This window comes from Anolis sagrei, chromosome 3, assembly GCF_037176765.1.
Source record: "Anolis sagrei isolate rAnoSag1 chromosome 3, rAnoSag1.mat, whole genome shotgun sequence".
Taxonomy (NCBI): Eukaryota; Metazoa; Chordata; class Lepidosauria; order Squamata; family Dactyloidae; genus Anolis; species Anolis sagrei.
Window position 1 is genome coordinate 94241827 of NC_090023.1, and position 19763 is coordinate 94261589.

At 38.6% G+C, this 19763-nt stretch overlaps 1 protein-coding gene across 2 annotated transcripts in view; it reads left to right on the top strand.

The window, feature by feature from the left end:
• Nucleotides 1–19763, top strand: part of ANOS1 (anosmin 1) — a 124462-nt gene that overhangs the window by 92205 nt on the left and 12494 nt on the right. For both annotated transcript variants that reach the window (XM_067466809.1, XM_060769921.2), the window contains exons 7-9: nucleotides 824–1029; nucleotides 5436–5583; nucleotides 9054–9197. In XM_067466809.1, the coding sequence (XP_067322910.1) occupies nucleotides 824–1029; nucleotides 5436–5583; nucleotides 9054–9197 (498 nt within the window). The remainder of the gene's footprint in view (nucleotides 1–823; nucleotides 1030–5435; nucleotides 5584–9053; nucleotides 9198–19763) is intronic.

The window sequence follows — 19763 nt, forward strand, 5'->3', positions numbered from 1 at the left end:
TATCGTAATCTGTGTTATCTAACCCACAAAAGTGAACTAAGCTGAAATAAAGTTTAGGAGCAGTTTAAATACACCAATTCCTTTATTAGTACAGATCCTTGAGGAAACCAATTATTTTTAGTTATCCTTTCTAAGGTCTGTCCATGTAATCGGATTCTCTGTATACACAAAGCAGAAACAAATTTAGACAGATAACATGTTTACACAACTACTATTAGACAGAAGACAAAAATAAAGCATTCTTTCCTATATCTAAACATTCAAGCACTAAACTTACAACACTAAACCAAAATAAACAGACACAGTTTAAATGTCACAACTACCTAGCTCCAAATATATATGTGTATATCTATGTATGTATGTATATATATATATATATATATATATATATATATATATTTGGAGCTAGGTAGTTGTGACATTTAAACTATGTCTGTTTATTTTGGTTTAGTGTTATATATATATATATATATATATATATATATATAAAATAGCTCTAACTCCTATTATTAAGTCAGAACATTTTGATTAATCATAAAAGAAAATTCTAAAAATCCCATTCATTAACAGAATATGTATCAAAATTTAAATTCAAATTATAAGAAAAGACACTTCACATAAACATGTAACTGATTTACTGTAAAATTGATTGATGGTGAAATAGACTCCAACCTATCCTTTGGAGATCTTTAAATAGAAGTTGAATGGGTTTATTTGGGAGTGCTTAAGTTGTGAAACCAATATACATCTCACCTGAGTATTTATAGTTTTGAATTCATGAATTACGTATACTGTCATGTTAAATTCTCAATTTTCCCACCAGATCCATCAGCTCCACCGGCTCCAGCTAATCTTCGAATATCAAATTCTACCAATAACAGTGATGGGAGTGTAAATATACGGATTATATGGGATCTCCCAGAGGAACCTGACATTCCAGTCCACCACTATAAAGTATTTTGGAGCTGGACCGTCAACAGCAAGTCTCTGGTTCCATCTAAAAAGAAAAGAAGGAAGACTACAGATGGGGTACTTAAGTTGCAGTTCATTTTTGTGTTGTTTAAAGATAAAAACATTGACATCCTTTTAGCTTTCTCTGAATATAAAGGTTTTTAAGACCTAAAAAGGAAAAAGTGATAAACATTTAGAAATCACTTGCATAAAAATGAGGAAACAGATAAGTTCATTTAAGAGGACTGCTAGCATACTGAATATTAGAGGAGAACATTTGGATCAGTGATAACTTGGGAAATAAATATATGCATATGTTCCATTGATTTAATGTGTTCCTTGTAATTAGAACTAAAAACTGGATTTAGTCCTTCAGATTTCTGGTAATTATAACTGTTGAAAATGGCCATTATGATGCATAACCCTTGTGCTGGTACGGCTGTACCAGGAACTCCAACTTCATTTCTTCCTATTGAGTGTTTGCATGCATTCCAAAGTTCCATGCATTTTGCAAAAGGTGACTTCCCTTGGTTTGCAGTCATAGGGCTAGCCACCTGTCTATCATTGTTAAGTTTTGGTTCCGCCCCTTTTTCTAGGGCTCTGGGAGGGAAAGGGAACCATTTTTAGTTCAGTCTTATAGTGGAAAGCTTAGCTACAGGACGTGGATCAGCTCCATCTGTAGACAAGCTTCGTTTCTCACAGCATCCAGGGGAAACAGAAGCATCCGCTGGAAACAGCTCCACATCTTTCGTGGAAAAAATCCAAAAGAACTCCAGCTGGAGAATATACAAAGCCTTGGCTGGTAGGTCTACTCGGGTAACCAGAAGAAATTGGAGCCGGGAGTAGAGCCCACACCAGCAAGCATAAAAAGTAGATTGCCTGGGAGGGGTTAAAAAGTGTTTTCCTTGTTAAAGAAAAGAAACCATTCATGAAGCCAGTTACCTGTCCATTTGGGCAAGTTAAGAAGCATTTGTTTGACTTGTTGAAGATCTGAGAAGTGTATTGTCGAAGGCTTTCATGGCCGGAATCACTCAGTTCTTGTGGGTTTTTTTCGGGCTATATGGCCATGTTCTAGAGGCATTTCTCCTGACGTTTCGCCTGCATCTATGGCAGGCATCCTCAGAGGGTGAGGTCTGGAGCTGGGAAAAAGGGGGTTTATATATCTGTGGAAAGACCAGGGTGAGACAAAAGGCTACTGTAAGATGGGCTAGGTGTGAATCTTTTCAATTGACCACCTTGATTAGCATACAATGGGCTGACTGTGCCTGGAGCAAACTCTTAATGAAAGGTGATTAGATGTCCCTGCCTGGTTTTTCTCTCTGTTGTTTTAATTTTAGAATTTTTTAAAACTGGTAGCCAAATTTTGTTCATTTTCATGGTTTCTTCCTTTCTGTTGAAATTGTCCACATGTTTGTGGATTTCAATGGCTTCTCTGTGTAGCCTGACATGGTGGTTGTGAGAGTGGTCCAGCATTTTTGTGTTCTCAAATAGAATGCTGTGTCCAGGTTGGTTCATCAGGTGCTCTGCTATGGCTGATTTCTCTGGTTGGAGTAGTCTGCAGTGCCTTTCATGTTCCTTGATGCGTGTCTGGGCGCTGCGTTTGGTGGTCCCTATGTAGACTTGTCCACAGCTGCATGGTACACGGTAGACTCCTGCAGAGGTGAGAGGATCCCTCTTGTCCTTTGCTGAATGTAGCATTTGTTGAATTTTCTTGGTGGATTTGTAGATTGTTTGTATGTTGTGTTTCCTCATCAGCTTCCCTATGCGGTCAGTGGTTCCCTTGATGTATGGCAGGGACACTTTTCCTCTGGGTGGATCTTCATCTTTATTCTTGTGGCTTGTTCTTGGTCTTGCAGCTCTTCTGATGTCTGAGGTGGAGTATCTGATGTCTGAGGTGGAGTAAGTATATTTCTTGCTGCACGGTTACAAAGCCACATTGGGCTCACAACACACTACATCAAGGACTCAGCCCACTTCATTGAAAAAATCAGCAATCTCAAGCTAAATACAAATGATAAACTGATCAGCTTCGATGTGGTGTCTCTATTTACCATGGTCCCAGTTGCAGACACCATGGCACTCATCAACCAGAGGTTCCCAGAAGACATCACGGCACTGTTTCACCATTGCCTCACCACCAGCTATTTTCAGTGGGACAATGAATTCTACGAACAGAAAGATGGAGTAGCTATGGGGAGCCCTCTCAGCCCAGTCATAGCTAACTTCTACATGGAACAATTTGAAAAACAAGCTCTTGAAACAGCAACCAAAAAGCCCACTATATGGTTCAGATATGTGGATGACACTTTCACCATTTGGAGCCATGGAGAAGAAGAACTCAACAGGTTCCTGGAACATCTTAACAGCATCCACCCTAACATCCAGTTCACTATGGAAATAGAAAAGGAAGGAAGACTGCCTTTTCTAGATGTCCTAGTCATCCGCAAACCAGATCAACAATTGGGTCACACCGTCTACAGAAAACCCACACACACAGATAGATATCTACATAAAAACTCCAACCATCACCCAAGTCAAAAAAGAAGCACCATCAAAGCCTTGGCAGACCGTGCAAAAAGAATCTGTGAACCCCACCTCCTCCAAGATGAACTGAACCACCTCAACTGGGCTCTCCAGGCCAATGGATACTCCACCTCAGACATCAGAAGAGCTGCAAGACCAAGAACAAGCCACAAGAATAAAGATGAAGATCCACCCAGAGGAAAAGTGTCCCTGCCATACATCAAGGGAACCACTGACCGCATAGGGAAGCTGATGAGGAAACACAACATACAAACAATCTACAAATCCACCAAGAAAATTCAACAAATGCTACGTTCAGCAAAGGACAAGAGGGATCCTCTCACCTCTGCAGGGGTCTACCGTGTACCATGCAGCTGTGGACAAGTCTACATAGGGACCACCAAACGCAGCGCCCAGACACGCATCAAGGAACATGAAAGGCACTGCAGACTACTCCAACCAGAGAAATCAGCCATAGCAGAGCACCTGATGAACCAACCTGGACACAGCATTCTATTTGAGAACACAAAAATGCTGGACCACTCTCACAACCACCATGTCAGGCTACACAGAGAAGCCATTGAAATCCACAAACATGTGGACAATTTCAACAGAAAGGAAGAAACCATGAAAATGAACAAAATTTGGCTACCAGTATTAAAAAATTCTAAAATTAAAACAACAGAGAGAAAAACAGGCAGGGACATCTAATCACCTTTCATTAAGAGTTTGCTCCAGGCACAGTCAGCCCATTGTATGCTAATCAAGGTGGTCAATTGAAAAGATTCACACCTAGCCCATCTTACAGTAGCCTTTTGTCTCACCCTGGTCTTTCCACAGATATATAAACCCCCTTTTTCCCAGCTCCAGACCTCACCCTCTGAGGATGCCTGCCATAGATGCAGGCGAAACGTCAGGAGAAATGCCTCTAGAACATGGCCATATAGCCCGAAAAAACCCACAAGAACTGAGGGATCTGAGAAGTGTTTGTTTAAATTGTTGAAAATCTAAGCAATAATAAAGGACTTTGTTAAACTTTTAAAGCATCTAAAGTCTTTTGTATAGGAAAATCCTTAGGGCCTCTCAGCCAAGGCAACTCGACTTTCTGCTGGGCGCAAAGAGCACGTCCTGTTCAAAAGACAATTATTATAGGCCCAGCGCATGACAGCACAACCCTAATATATGAACTAATTGAAATGTTTCTAAATATCTTGGCATTGTTTTGCATTCTCCAAACTGCTTTCTATTCAAATTATATGCTTTTATCAGTCTTGATTTGGCATTAAGCATATTACTTGGATCAATATAAGAAATATGTTTGTGATTCTTACTCTAATTAGAACACAAAGTTGTAAAGTGTAATATATACTTGTATTTTACTCCAGTGTAAAATTTCATGTCCTCTTCATGATTCAGCTTTTGCAGAAGGCTTGCATTTCTATCCATTGTTTTTTTATATATGGTATTTCAGCATATTAGGATTAATGAATTTGGGCAACTATGCTATATTTCTGTTGAATGTGATCCACACAGTGGCATTTATTTTCAAGTACACCTACAAACATAGTATTACATAAATGTTACTAGTCCACAACAAATACCACAAATTAGAAATAATCTGAGTATTACATTGCCAAGTTGAGTCTGTTTGCTTATTGTTGTTATTACTGGGTGTTTTGCCATTTCAATATTTGTTGTGATTTCTAATATTGTGCCTTAGATTGTGATTTGGACACACCGTTCATTTATGAGAGTATCTTGTATATCTTGATTTAACCTATTTAAATTACTAATTCTGTCAAATTACTAGATAAAATTACTGTTTAATTGGGCCTATCCAAGTTGATGCTAAAAACCATCTTATCCAATATTTCCTGTTTATTGGAAAATCATGAATCAAGAAAGTACTGAAGTTAGTAAATATGTAATGAGCTGTACAAATATATTCTATTCTATTATAGTCCCAGAATTATGTCACCCTGGAAGGCCTCCAGCCCAACAGTATTTACATGGTGGAACTACAGGCAGTAACATACTGGGGTCAAATACGCCTGAAAAGTGCCAAAGTGTCTCTCTCCTTTCGTTCTACTCAGACGGTTGTTCACAGCAGTAAGTATTTTCAGAAAGATTCCGTAAAATATTATTGAATCTTTAATGTCTTGGTGTTTCTATTCCATAAATGACATCTTTGCTACCTGGTTTGAACATAGTTTGTTGTGTGTGCTCTTGCTTCTATTGAAATATATTGTAGAGCATTCCTGCTTTTAACTTGTAGTTTTAACTAATACAGAGGTTGATGATGATTTTTGTTTTAATATGTAATATTTTTCTTTCCACCCTCTTCCCCTACCCTGTTCTCTTTGGGTGCATCTATGCTGTAGAATTAATGGAGTTTGGCACCACTTTAACTGCCATGACTCAATCCTTGGGAATCAGAAGTTTTGTAGTTTTACAAAGTCTTTAGCATTCTTTCCCGAAAACTGCTGGTGCCTCACCAAACTACAAATCCCAGCATACCATAGCAGTGAGCCATGCCAGTTAAAGGAATTTCATACTGCACTAATTCTACAGTATAGATGCACTCTCTCTATACTGAAACTTTTGTTAGATTATTTATGGAATCACTTAATGAGTTTCAGAAATTATATTAAACTAATTTATAAGCCTGAATTTCTCATATGACATTCTGCTGTTTTACATGCAGGTGGTAGGGACTTAAATTGAACGTTTAATCAGGCACTATCAGTATACTTTATTTTGGAAATTTTGAAACTCTGAAATGCCTCGGTTGGTTTGCTAACATATATTAGAATCAGTTGAGAAAATGATACATTGCTACAAGTTCTCCATTTGATATTTAGCCATTTCCATCTCCCCACTGTAGATCATATTCAATTTATGACCTGTGAAATCTTTGCCAATCTGTGTTAAGTTACCCTAATCTCCTTATGTGTATTTTGTGGTTTCATCAGTTTATGTTCAGTTCTTTTCTTTCCATTAATATAGATAGCTTTCAGTTCACTCCTTCAGCTACTTTGGAAGACATTCTAATCTTTCTTCATTTTGTTTGCCTTTAAAAAAATAGATTGTGTTTCTGTAAAGTTTGTTATCTGCTTTCCTCTTGCTTAGTGGAGTTTGATATTTCAGTTGGAAACTGATTGTTTAGTTACATTTACATTTAATAAATGTTTGCCTTGCTAGCAGCCAAAGAATTTGACTGGGGGTAAGCAATTGAAGTCCCCATAAAGACATGAGTATTAATATATTGACTGGTGTTTTACACGAGTCTTGGCAGGAGGAAGGGGCCTGGACAGAAGGTTAATCAACTGGCCCCTCCCCCCTGCTTCAGTTTTTCATCCAGCGACCCACCTGCCCTTGGCACATTATGAATGAATGCTGGTCTCCTTAGGGAGCCAGGTAGGATTTTTTTCCCTTTCTGAAAGAGAGGGTTTTTTCACATACCCCATATTGTGTCATTGGAGGAAGGGATTTGTTTGGGTGGCACTACTAATTAAGTTTCCAGTGGTAGGAACTGGGAAGAAAACATTGTTGGTATTCACCTTGGCACCCTCTATATGGGAGTGAAGGGGGATACCTGGGATAGCACTGACAAGTTTTGGGACTTGAGGGCATCTTGGGGCTAGCCCGGGGGGGGGGGTGTCCCTTTCTCTTCTAGAGTTCTCGGGCTCAGGAGGGAGTGCCCCTGGATTGGCCTTCCAGTAATGACTGTCTGGCCCAGCAAGCCCTTAAGTGGACTGTCCCTGGGGTCTGGTGTTCACCCAGAAGTGGACAATGAGATAGTTATTGTGTAATACCTGGCTTCCGTCATGACCTATTTCTTTGTTGCTCCCTCCAGGTTAGTTTTTACAGCTCTCCATTGCAGTTTAAATAGGTCAATAAATGATCCTTTGTTTCATATTTTGTTGTCTGGTCTCTTATTTAATGGTGTTACTTCAAACATCTTTTTCAAGATAAATACTTTGGTGGCTTGCATCTCTAACTATAAAGCAACTTTCCAAGCTTTGCAAGTGCCTTGTTTTAAGAATTTTTGGTCTAAAATTAGGTTAAGTGAAAATTACAGGTAGTGACCTCATGAGCAGGTTTTAGGGTTATTGTGTATTATTTAAATATTGAGATATTTTAACCTTACTAAAATCTTTTTGTACTTTTCCCTCTAGTGTGTAGAACAAACAATGCATTCTTTCCCCATTACTACAAATGGCTTTGTGAATAGAGCTTTAGGTTTAGGTGCTTTAGGTTTGTGCTTTAGGTTTGTCACATAATTAATGTGTGTTTCTTCTGAAAATAGGAAGGATTATAGCTCTGCAAAGTCTGCTGTGTGTTTTATCTTTTATTTCACTTTTCACATATTCTGTTCCAGTTTATTTAATTTGTATTTGGAGGTTGGCTATTGTAGATAAAATGTATCATTTTACTAACTACTGCTTTGGTTGGCTCAAGACACGTTTCTATGTCACTTAGCCAAATGTTTCGTTTCTTTGAATTTTGGGTTATCTGAATCATGTGCATTCATAAAGATTGAAACTTACTTTTATTCACTTTGGCTATGGATAGATATCATGATATTTCATGAGTGCCTTTGGTTACTGGGTGTGTATGTTTGAAAAAGAAAGAGGAAATGAATCTCACAAATCTTGTGTAAATATTAGGAGTTATTCTTTTTTGTTCATTATTTCTGTGGAACTGTATAGGGAAGTAGTTTAGCAATACATAGTAGTGCTTTATAAATATTCAGACTCAATTGGTTTGTGTGTATCTAATTACAGTCTATTTTCCTTGAGAAAATATTGAAAGACACTATCACAATGCTCTGGAGAGTTGGGATGCCAGTTTTCTTCCTTATTCTTATTCTAATAGAACAAAATACAGCCCAATATGGCAAGACTGTAATGTTTCCAAAAGCTGTTATGTCAGTGTGATACATGTTTTAGGCAGGTCTTTAGCAAGTATATGTGAGAGTTAACAATGTGGATGGGACAGTGAGCACTCAATTCATGATTCTCATTGTGTCTAACATCTTTGAAAAAATGTTGAACTTTATGCAGTGAGTGCAAGACCCTTCTAGAGTTTTTAAGTGCATCTAGCTGGACATATTTTCAACATGTCCCATGATTAAGAAACTCAAGGAAATCCTTTTTTACAAGTGACAAACACATGACTGCCTTTAGAGGTGTCCACGTGCCAGGAACAATGAGAACTGGGGCTTGCAAGTGTTCCCTGAGCCACAAAACACTTGCCAAATGTCTGCACAGTGCTCTTTATATCTAGGCAATGTATTATAGTAAATAGAGAGTGACTGCTATAGATTTAGGAGTGGGATTAAGAATTGATTCCCTAGTTTAAGTCTTACATTATTGCTACAATTACAATGTTGAAATAGTTTTAGTAATTTTCTATGTCCTTCCTTATTTCTAGGAAGCCCTAGGAATGATAGCTTAGTGGAAAATATAGCATGGAATTTCTTTAAAACTGGACTTAATTAAATAATATCCAGTAAATTCAATGGAATGTTCTTAATCTATAAAAGGAAGAATCATCCCAGCTATTTTGTCTTGCAGAAGAACATCTATCTACAGTTGCAAAAGCACCTGATGTTCTTCCATCCTTCAAAGGGAGAAGACCTGCTCGTCTTCTCGAAATTGGAGTGCCTTTTTATCAAGATGATCAGCTTCAGGTCAAAGTCTACTGGAAGAAAACAGAAGGTTAGTGGAAAACTCTACTCATAGTAATGCTAGAGGAATGCTGGTAGTCTGTGTAGCAGATGGTTTGCTTAGGATATTAGGTTTTAAGTCTGTCAGAAAAGACTTTTTTTCTTCTGATTGTGTAAAATGGAGGGAAGATGCATGTGAAATTGGCATCTACTGTAATTCTTTCCAGTTTCATGATGTCTTGATAATATGCTGTTTATTGAGACACAAAGCTGAGTGTTTCATCTCATTAAATTCTATCTACTCTGGTCTGGATTCATCAAATCTGCTTTCCTAGGTGTTGTGTCAGAGGAAACATAATTTCTCTTTGTATGTTCTTGCCAATAGTAACTTTATCATTGCGCTCTTTCATTGTGGCAGTAGTTGGAAGGGTAGCTCTTTCTCCTCCCTTATCTTAGTTTAAAAACTCAGAGTTAGAGAATAGCAAGGACAATGTAATTTTGAGTTCTTGGTGAAGGCAATTTTTTCTAATAGTCTCAATAATTTTTTCTAATAGTCTCAATAAATTATTAGTGACAAAAGTGAAAAAATTGATTGTATTACTTTTATTAAAAAATGAAAAAACAAAACAAAAACAAAAACACAGCCAAACATGTAAATTGATCAAAAACTGAAACCCAGGCAATGGCCATTACCATTATTCCTGGCTTGAATATTGCATGGCAGTTATTCTATTTATGACCTAGAGTTATGGACCTGTGACAGTTCTGTATTCAGCTATGATATGGATTTGTGATCATGGCACTATTGCCAAAATCATAAATACCTCGTACTTCTAGAAACTCACCCCAAACTCAAGGAAGCTGGGTTGCTGTGAGTTTTTCTGACTATATGGCCATGTTCCAGCAGCATTCGCTCCTAAAGTTTCACCTGCATTTGTGGCTGGCCTCTTGCAGGTGAAACATTAGGAGTGAATGCTGCTGGAACATGGCCATATAGTCAGAAAAACTCACAGCAACTCAGTGATTCTGGCCATGAAAGCCTCTGTCAAGGGAGGCTGCTAGTCCAGGGTTAGTGGGGTTAGTGGGGCACCTCAGGATAACCTGGCAAGCTTACCTGGACCCAAGACAGACTACCATGAGTCTCCCCCATGCCCTGAGCTACAGAATGCTTCTTCTCATTGTACCACATCTCCAGGACAGGAAGGGCCTAGTCATGTCATTATGAAGTTTTTCACTGGAGGCTACAGAGCTCCATAGCATAGAGGGGGTTCCTTAGGTGCATTCTGGGAATCAATTCCTTAGGTGATGCAAGAGCTCAACCACTATGATTGTCATTATTATTATCAACACCATCACCATTATCTTATTTCTTACAGCTAATCAGTTAGCTGCAGTTGCTTATGCTGAAATATGAGGTCATTCTATAACTTCCTATGTGAACCTAATTTTCCACTTTGCACCATAAGAAGCAGCATTAAGAGCTTTAGAAAGCTCTAAGCTGTAGGCTTTGAATTAGTTAATTTGCCATACCTGGTCATCTCATGGAAAACAGAATCCATCCCCAAATGTGTCATAGTTGTATTGTATAATGCCTAGCTTGAAGTATGTTCCTGGTAATCATATGTTAGCTGCTGCAATCTGGTGCCTTGTGTGTGGTCTGAACATCTTGCCTATATGACGTATATCTAGAAAGTTAGCTTAATTGCTTGGCTTTGCCTTTTATAATAGACTTTCTCACAAAGTTGCATTATGCAGAAAGTGCCAAGTTTTAATTTTGGTCATCTGCTACTGTTTTGGTATCATGTCAAGGCTTATTTCAGTGGATGAAATGTTTATACTCAGAATTGTAGACCATCCTGTCGCATGTCTGGATTTATTTTGACCCAACTGAAATGAAACTGATATGACCCCAAGAGACAGTAAACTGTCAGAAACTCAGGTGTGAAAGGTAGATCTAAGGATCTTATTATTTTTTATTAGATGTGTCAAGATATTTTTATTTTTTCATTTTTCAAGGTATTGAAAAATGAGTGTTTCTTAAGTGTTTTGTGACTAAGTGAATTCAAAGCTTGGCCTGATCCAACGTTTACAGCAATGAAAAATATGATTATAAAATTTATTATTATGAGTTCTAAGGTTCTATCTGTTTTGATAATATTATTAACAGGCACATCCAGTCAGCCGAATAGCATACTGGAATGACAATCTGAAAATAAACAAGAACAGCAAGCATTTGTAAGCTAACAGCTCCAGTAGCAGCGCAACACAAACACAGTAGTGTACTGTGTATTAATGAAGTAGTTTTGTTATCAGTATCACTTGCTTCCCACAATATCTTGTAGGAAGTAGACTGATATTCTCAGAAGTTTACTCTGACAAATCAAACAGAACACTGGAACTGGAACAACAACAGCAACAATATCCTACCCTTTTTACCTAGTTCAGAAATCAGGGTGGTTTAGAACAGATAAAAAAGAGTTACAATTTACAAAATATAAAAGTTAAAATAAACTATCCATGAAAGTAAAACCAGTTAAGGCCTTCATCTTCATGGATGAGTATACCCCTTTCCAGCAAAGACTGAAAGCCTGTTCTCTGGTCTGCACTTTTACTGACTATGAACACCTTTATTGAGACACACATTTCAATTGTTTGTTATCATCTAGTCTATTAATGATGGTGTCGGAACACAGATGCCTTAAAGGGCCAGACTCAGAGTTAGTTCCAAAACAGAGTTTATTAAAGCAAAGTAAAAGACTCAGAGACACTTAACTCAATGCCTCTGGTCAAAACTCAAAGGTAAAACCAGTCCTGGTTCAAAAGGGTAATCCCAAAGTATAATCCGGATTATCCAGAAAAAAAGAACCAAATCAAACACAGTACTCCGAAGTCACAAAAAACAAAACAGAGAAGCCGCAGGGAAGAAAACGTAGTCAAGTGAAGTCCAGCAAGCAGAATCCGAAGTAGCAAAGTCCAGCAAGCAGAATCCGAAGTAGCAAAGTTCCAAAATTCACAGAAGCAGTGTCATAGTCAAGCCGGTCCAAGGTCAAAGAAGGGGGAAATCCACACTCACAAGAATCCAATCCAAGTTGAAAGCACACACGAACAGGAGCAGCAACCTGCAGATCCCAAACCTAATGCCGAACATGAAACAGACAGCGATAAGTCCAGACAGTACCCAATGCATGAACGTATACCAACACCTTGCCTTCTGCAAAGATTCCCCATTTCTGAACCCACTTTTATTACACATCATCATCATCATCAGATGAACTGAACACTGCCCCATGATCATCCCCTGAAGCTGCTCCCAACTCTTCACGTGAAGTCCTACGCCCATCCCTCCATCTTTCTCCATCTCCTGTCAAGACTTAGATTCCCCCAAGACTCAGTTGCATTCCCTGATTGCCAGTCTTCACCTCCAGAGAATCCCATAAATGTATCACTAGATGTTGGCTCCGCACAAATAGCTTGCACTTCCTTTACCTTAGTCCAATCCACAGCGTCATCCCCGTTTTCCCCACTCTGTGACCCATCATCCCCAGAGAAACCCTCAAATGACTCCTCATCCATAGGTGCCGTAAGTATATCCCGGATCCTCTTCCTTTGTCGCTCCTCATCTGATTCCTGCTCCCGAGTGTGGTAAAGTGTTAATTTTAATCTGCAGTTATGTGTAATTAAAGATAGGTGTTTAAAAGGGTAAGTATTTAAACTAGCATAATTGGGGGATGGTAGCCAGCTTCGCTCACTCTGAGCTGAGTCGCCATGGGAAAAAGGGCGGAGCCAACTGCCACTTGGCAGGGCAGCCATTTTAAAACAGTTAGTCTGTAGTCAGTGAACTACAGGGAAGGCTGGTTCTGTTGTGTGTTGAGAACCAGTAAGGTAGTCTGTAGTCTAAGAACTACAGGGAAAAGCTGATTCTACTGTGTTGAGAATCAGGAGGGTTTTGACTTTTAGCCTGTGTAGTTTAGATAGGTCGAGTTGACTTATTTATATTATTAGTCAGTGTATGAGTAAAAGGGGGAGAAAACCCTAATAAGAATCTTTATTGCAACAGAAATAACATAAGGAAAAGATAAGCTTGTACCTGAAGTAATCTGTCAAAGAAAGAAATACATTTTGAAGGAAAATAAGTTTGAAACCTGTTTAATGGAAGGAATAGTCCTCTCAAGAGTTAGTTTATGAAATGTTATAAATGTAACCTATGAAGATATGTGCCTCTAAGAGCTAAGAAACATTGAAACCATCAAGCTTCTTCTATACGTCAATAAACTTGTTACAGTTTCTTCCAAAGCCAAGTCTCTGTTACAGATACTTTCAAGTTAAGTCACGCTACACATTGAAGAAAGCACAAATCAATATTACAAGCTATTAGTTGTGTTATCAATTGAATAAGTCCTTACAAAGTGGTGGCTCCTTTACAAATTGTTACAAGTTGGTGGCATCATTACAAACTGGGTGCCATCTTTACAAATTGGTGGCTTCTTTACACCGAGTAACCCTCTTTCTTCCTCTATTCCCATCCATAACGTCTCCTCTTCTCCTTCACTCATTGACCGCTCATCCCCAGAGAACCCCTCAAATGAGTCCTCATCTGTAGGTGCCATAAGTACATCCCGAATCATTTTCCTCTGTTGTTACTCATCAGACTCCTGCTCACGAGTAACCCCTTTTCTCCTTCTGGCACCCATACTACTGCTTGCAATGTTACTGACAGACTGTACTACAACAGATGGTAGGCTTCAATTTAGAACCAAAGCAACTTCCTTGGTTTGTAGTAAAATTTTATTTTAATAGGTTTTTAATAATGTTAATGTCTTTAGCTATTTTTAATTGTCTTCTTTTAAAGTCTATTTTAATGTTTTAAATAGTACATTGTATTGTTTTCAGCATTGTTACATAGTTGCTTTGAATTTTTTTTAGGAGGTTAAAAACAGGATGATGGTGATGATTATTGTAGTAGTAGTAGAGAGGAATTGTGGAATTGGGTGTCATTTGCATACTGATGGCACCAAATCCCAAAACTTTGGACAACCATTCCTAGTGGTTTCATGTATATGTCCAGTAACATGAGGGACTGAACCCCAAGGGACTCCAAAGGACAACAGCCAAAGAGTCAAACAAGAGTCCCCAAGCACTAACTTCTGGGTTCCCCCTTCATGAAGGAATGAGATTACTGTAAAAAAAAAAAGTCCCATCCCAATGAGGAGGCCCAGAAGGATGACATGGTTGATTGTACTAAAAGCTTGAGAGGTACAGCAAATGATTCCCTATTTACTTTCTGTCTCGTTAATTTACCAAGTCAACTACAGCTCTGTCCCATATCCAGACCTGACACCAAATTAAAATGGATCCAGTTAATCCGACCCATTCAGAAACACTCCAGAACTCTGCCCAAAGGTTTATTAGATACTGGTCAGTAATCATCCAGAATGAAGGGACCCAGGAAGAACTTTGTCGTAATAGTTTTATAACTGCCTCCTTCAAGTATGCTGAAATTCTGCCTTGTTTTAGTGAGACATTAATCCCTCCCTCTACACACTTAGTCAAAAAAATTGCCAGGAATGACCATGATCTCACACACATGTTGTGTCTGTCATCTCCTCAAGAATCCTGTCCACATATTTGGGTTACAAAAGTGAAAAATAGCTGTTATCATTGGAGGGACAAAAATTACAACCACTAGATGTGTATCAATGGTAGCATTCAATTCAGATCAGATTTAAGTAATTTTATTTGCAAAATGCTAGGTATATTGTTTAAATTAGGCTGTTCAATGGTAGGAATCAGGCTATTTTCAGATATTATGTGTTGTGAATACATGTGAATATGTGTCCGTCAAATACAAACCCCCAAGTCAAGTCCAGAGGTGCTGTTGGCTCCTTTTCTTCTTGGTAATATAAACTTAAGGAATCAGTATATTCAACTTACAATAACGCTGTCCATGTTATGCTATAAAAATCTGCATAATGCAAATTTTTCATGTAACAGTATTCAGAAGATAGAGGTGCTTTCTCTAGGACCAACTTTCGTCACTTTAATGGCTTATACACTAGGTTCACTGATTTCATTGATGCAATTTTCTCTCTGCAAAGAGTGGGATGCTGCTGTTTTCATATAGAGATGTAAAAGGGTTTAACCTATCCACAGCTCTGCGGTGACATAATTGCCAAAGTAGGATTTGAGCCCTCAGCAGGCACCTCCAAGTTAGCACTCAATTCAATATGCCATATCCATCATTTTAGTGATACAAAAATGTGGAACCTGGAAACTCAAATACACTTTCAAATGAAATTCAACCTGAAACACTATTTTATGACAACAAAAGTACATTTTCTCTAGGATGTGTTATAACATGAGTAAACCCATGCCTCAGGTTATATAAAATAGTTAGGAAATATTTATGATTTTCCAAGACATAATTGTCAGTGAAACAGATAGCAATTAGGGAAGACAAAGGCCTCTTGTTTTCTAAGTGGAAAGTATGTCTTTTCATGTTCAGCTTTTAACCCACCGCTGAGATTAGAGCAAAACTGTAGATCACACAAGCAACCTATATTCAACTCTTATCAGTGAAAAGAAGAATGTGCTTGTGGCTGGGTTGGAGTAGGCATTATATCTGTGTGAAATTAGAATTTGTGTGCTATTTTTGTAACAGAAGGAAAGTACTTAGCTGAATTCCTTTTAACTCTTTGGTGCTAGGAACTGACAATTCTGGAACTTATAGCAGACTGAGGCCAGGAATAGATGTCAGCTCTCAGCCTGAATAGATGAATTGCATGTTACTTTTAGAGTAATGCTAATTAGGATCACGCACAGCATTGACATGAATAAAATAAAGCTTTCTGCCCAGCATTAAATGGAGGAGCTCACTTTTTCCATAGGCAAGCCTTCGGATCACTCACATGCTCAAACAGTGTTAGATGAGCTTTGTTAGGTAAAAAGAATGGCATGAAAGAGTAGACGACTTTTCAAACAAATGTAACTTGTTTATAATTCTGGTGCTTTGCTTTCTGACCCCCATGCTGAACCCCTTGTCATCATATATGTACCATAATAGGACTGAATAAATGACCTTGGAAGTTGACTCCATCATGCCTTGTAATGACTAAGGCATAAGGAAAACATGGTCATGTCAAATCAGCTGTATGGGACATAGATTTGAATATTACTTGTATGAAACTAATTTGAGATTTTTATGTTCTAAGGTTACATTATCCTTCAAGTGGCTTTAAACTTATAAACTAAATTTTGCCAGAATAGTGAAGTCTAGGACATTAATACTTTAAAGGAGTGGTTCGCAACCTGTGGGTCCCCAGGTGTTTTGGCCTACAACTCCCAGAAATCCCAGCCAGTTTACCAGCTGTTAGGATTTCTGGGAGTTGAAGGCCAAAACATCTGGGGACCTACAGGTTGAGAACCACTGCTCTCAAAGCACCAGATCTTGTATGATCTTAGAAGCAAAGCAGGGTTTGCCATGGTTAGTACTTTTAATTGAGACCACCAATGAATACCAGGTACTTTTGACTACATTTCAGAGGGAGGAACCGGCAAAGCTACTTCTTGGTATTTCTTGCCAAAGAAAATCTTATGAAACACATGAGGCCATCATAAGTCGACAGGGATTTTTTACTTCTCACATTGCCTAGAATTTTATTTGAAAAAGAACTATTGTGGTATGTCAAGAGAGGAGATGGCTGTCTGTGTTTACATTACAGTCAAATTGCCCACTTCTTTGCTATATTAAAGGAGAAATGATCACAGTCTAGTGAAACTTGGCATCAGATTTACTTATTCATTCTAATATTTGCCTAGCACATAAAGCAAAGAATACTTTTATATAAGATAAGGGGAAGAAACCTAAAGTATGTGGGGCTAAACCTGCTAAACTGGACTGCTTGGTAAAACTAGAAGGAATAAAACAAAGACCACGGGAAAGCAAACAGGCATGCTAAAAATATATTTAAATCAATTTACAAAGAAAAGTAAGAAATTTCCTCCTACAGCCCTCTGTCTGCTGTAGCTGATCATTTTTCTTAGCTATAATTTGTTAAACAAGGAAAGCTACTTTCAGATGTATTTTGGCAGTATGGATACTTTGTTAGTTAGACAGTGAATGTGCATGCAATAACACTACCATCAACATCAAGTGAACACGATCCTTCTAAACTTTTGTCTGCCATGACCTGTTCTATGTCTAACCCTGAATAGATGGGAATTTCAAGGCATACCACCCAGCAAAAACAGTCATATGGGATACCATGATATCTTTCTTACTTTAGAAAAATGTGTACAATTGCTTGTTGGCATGTTGGAAGGGGCTGATCCATTGGCTTTTGGAAAGCTCTAAGTTTTCTGCAAGATTTTACAAGGCTAGCTTTGCTGACAAAGAAGTTATTAAATATGATAGAACAAAAGGACAAAACAGTAGATAACATGACATGAAAATTAACAATCCATTGGGTATGTTTCTTTTACAAAATCAAATCTTATGTGCCAGAAACGCCATGCACCTCATGTAGTTAGGTCATGGATGACTGTCATAGAGATAATGAAACAGAGGAGGAAACAATTCCATTTATTTATTATATAGTGTTACAGAACTGACAAAGTAATGTTGCCCACACTGACAAAGATAAGTCAGATGGAAGGAGATGTCATGATCTTTTTTGTTTAGGACATTCACCCAGAAGATTGTAATATTATCACACAGAAAAATCAAAGACAGTGTGAAAACTGTGGTGTGAGAATCTGCCTTATTTTTCCATGCTAGACAAGATATATAAAAGGATTTTAGAATGTGTATCTTGGAGATGTGGATTACACACTTTGAGATATTTCTGACATGTCATTCACTGTATTTGAAGAAGACAGATAAATTCACTGGATGGCGGGACATTTTTTAGCATAAACAATTGTTCCAGAATCTTGAAAGATGTTGCCAACCAATAATGCATTTGCTCACTGTTCTGTATACTTGGATAGAACAAAGATAGTTTCCTCTAAGTGAGGACAGTGTACAAGTAATGATTCCTAATTTACTTTTTTCGATTTAATTATAGGCCTCATCTACACCACACAAAATGTGATGTTGGGGGAACATTATCATGAGGTCGCCAAATGACAGCCAGTTCAGTAAAGAGAAACTGTGCTAACTAATCAGTAAAGCAAGTTCTGCTTAGTATGAGCAGGACTGCACTTTAAATTTATTGTAAGCTGAAAAGCAACAAGGCTTAGTTGCTGGCGGATGAGCCTGATTTATGTATTACTTTCCGTAATGTGGCAGATGCCAAACCACCGTTGAACAAACAGTACTTATTCAGTACTTAACTAAAGGGTGGTTTGTGTGCTGCAGCTGAGCCTAGGTGATCAGCTGCATCACTCTGAGTCAGATGAGAAGTCAATCAATCAATCAATGATTTATTATGGTCTTTGACCAGCACAGAATAGAATGGGGCACAGGAGCCCAAGGAAGGGAATCGCAGTTCCCAAGTAGGTCAGATAAAAAGCAGATTAAAAACATGTTATAAAAGAGACAGATTAAAAAGCAGACTAAACTTACAGTTTAAAATGCATGTATGAATCTAAAATATCAGACAACTGGGAAGCTCTAAAAAGGGATGAGAGGGGAGCATTTACAGCATTTCAGTTATTACAAATCATTCTAACTATATTCCCAGCAGGAAGTTGCCTGGGGGAGTCGGTCATCACCCGTCTAATGTTAATTGCTGCTGCACAGAACTTGGCAACACTGTAGGCTGTCGCAGAGCAAGAGTCCGAGAGCAACAGGGAGGTGTAATATCTTTCGGTTCACCCTGGATGTTTTAAAAGCCATGGAGTGATGACATTAGCTCTAATGTCTCTATAGAATACACATTGGAGGAGCACATGTTCAGTTGTTTCAGTGTAGCCAGACTCGCACGGGCATAGTCTCTCCTGGGCTGGGGTCTTCCGGTACCTCCCCTCCAGTACTGCTGATGGAAGGGCATGGCATCTTGCCAAAGTGAAAGCTCTTCGGTGTTTAGGCACCTCCAGGTTTGCTAAGTAAGCCATGGGAGCAATGAGATATCTGTTATCTTCGCTAATGGTGAATGCTGGAGAGCAGGCTAAGTCTGATTGTCGCTCTATATCCAGGGTCCGTTGTCTAATAAGATCCTTGGCTTGGTCCCATCCCATGCCTAGCCATTGTCCTTGAGAGAAGCCTAGAGTTGCGATTTTGATTGCCACTACCTTATTCCATGTAGACTGAAATTCATCTCTCAGAGTTAACGAAGCAAGGCCAAATGTCGAGAAAGACAGATGCAGCCAATAATTGAGGGTGGCTGTCCACACTCTCGCCTCCACTCTCACGAGGCCTGTCTCTAATCGCAGGGTGGCGTTTGAGACACATCTGGGGACCTGCATCACCGATCTTAGAAAATTTGATTGTACTTGCTCCAGAGGGGCATAGTTTGAGAAGGGACCAAGTTGGGCTCCATACATCATTTGGCCTTTTGGATTTTGCCTCAAAGAACTTAAGTGCTGCTGGTATGTAGCGGCCTCCTCCCATTTTGAGAAACTTTAGGATAGCATATGAGCTCTTTTGCGCTGCCTCTGCTACGTAATCCACATGTACTTT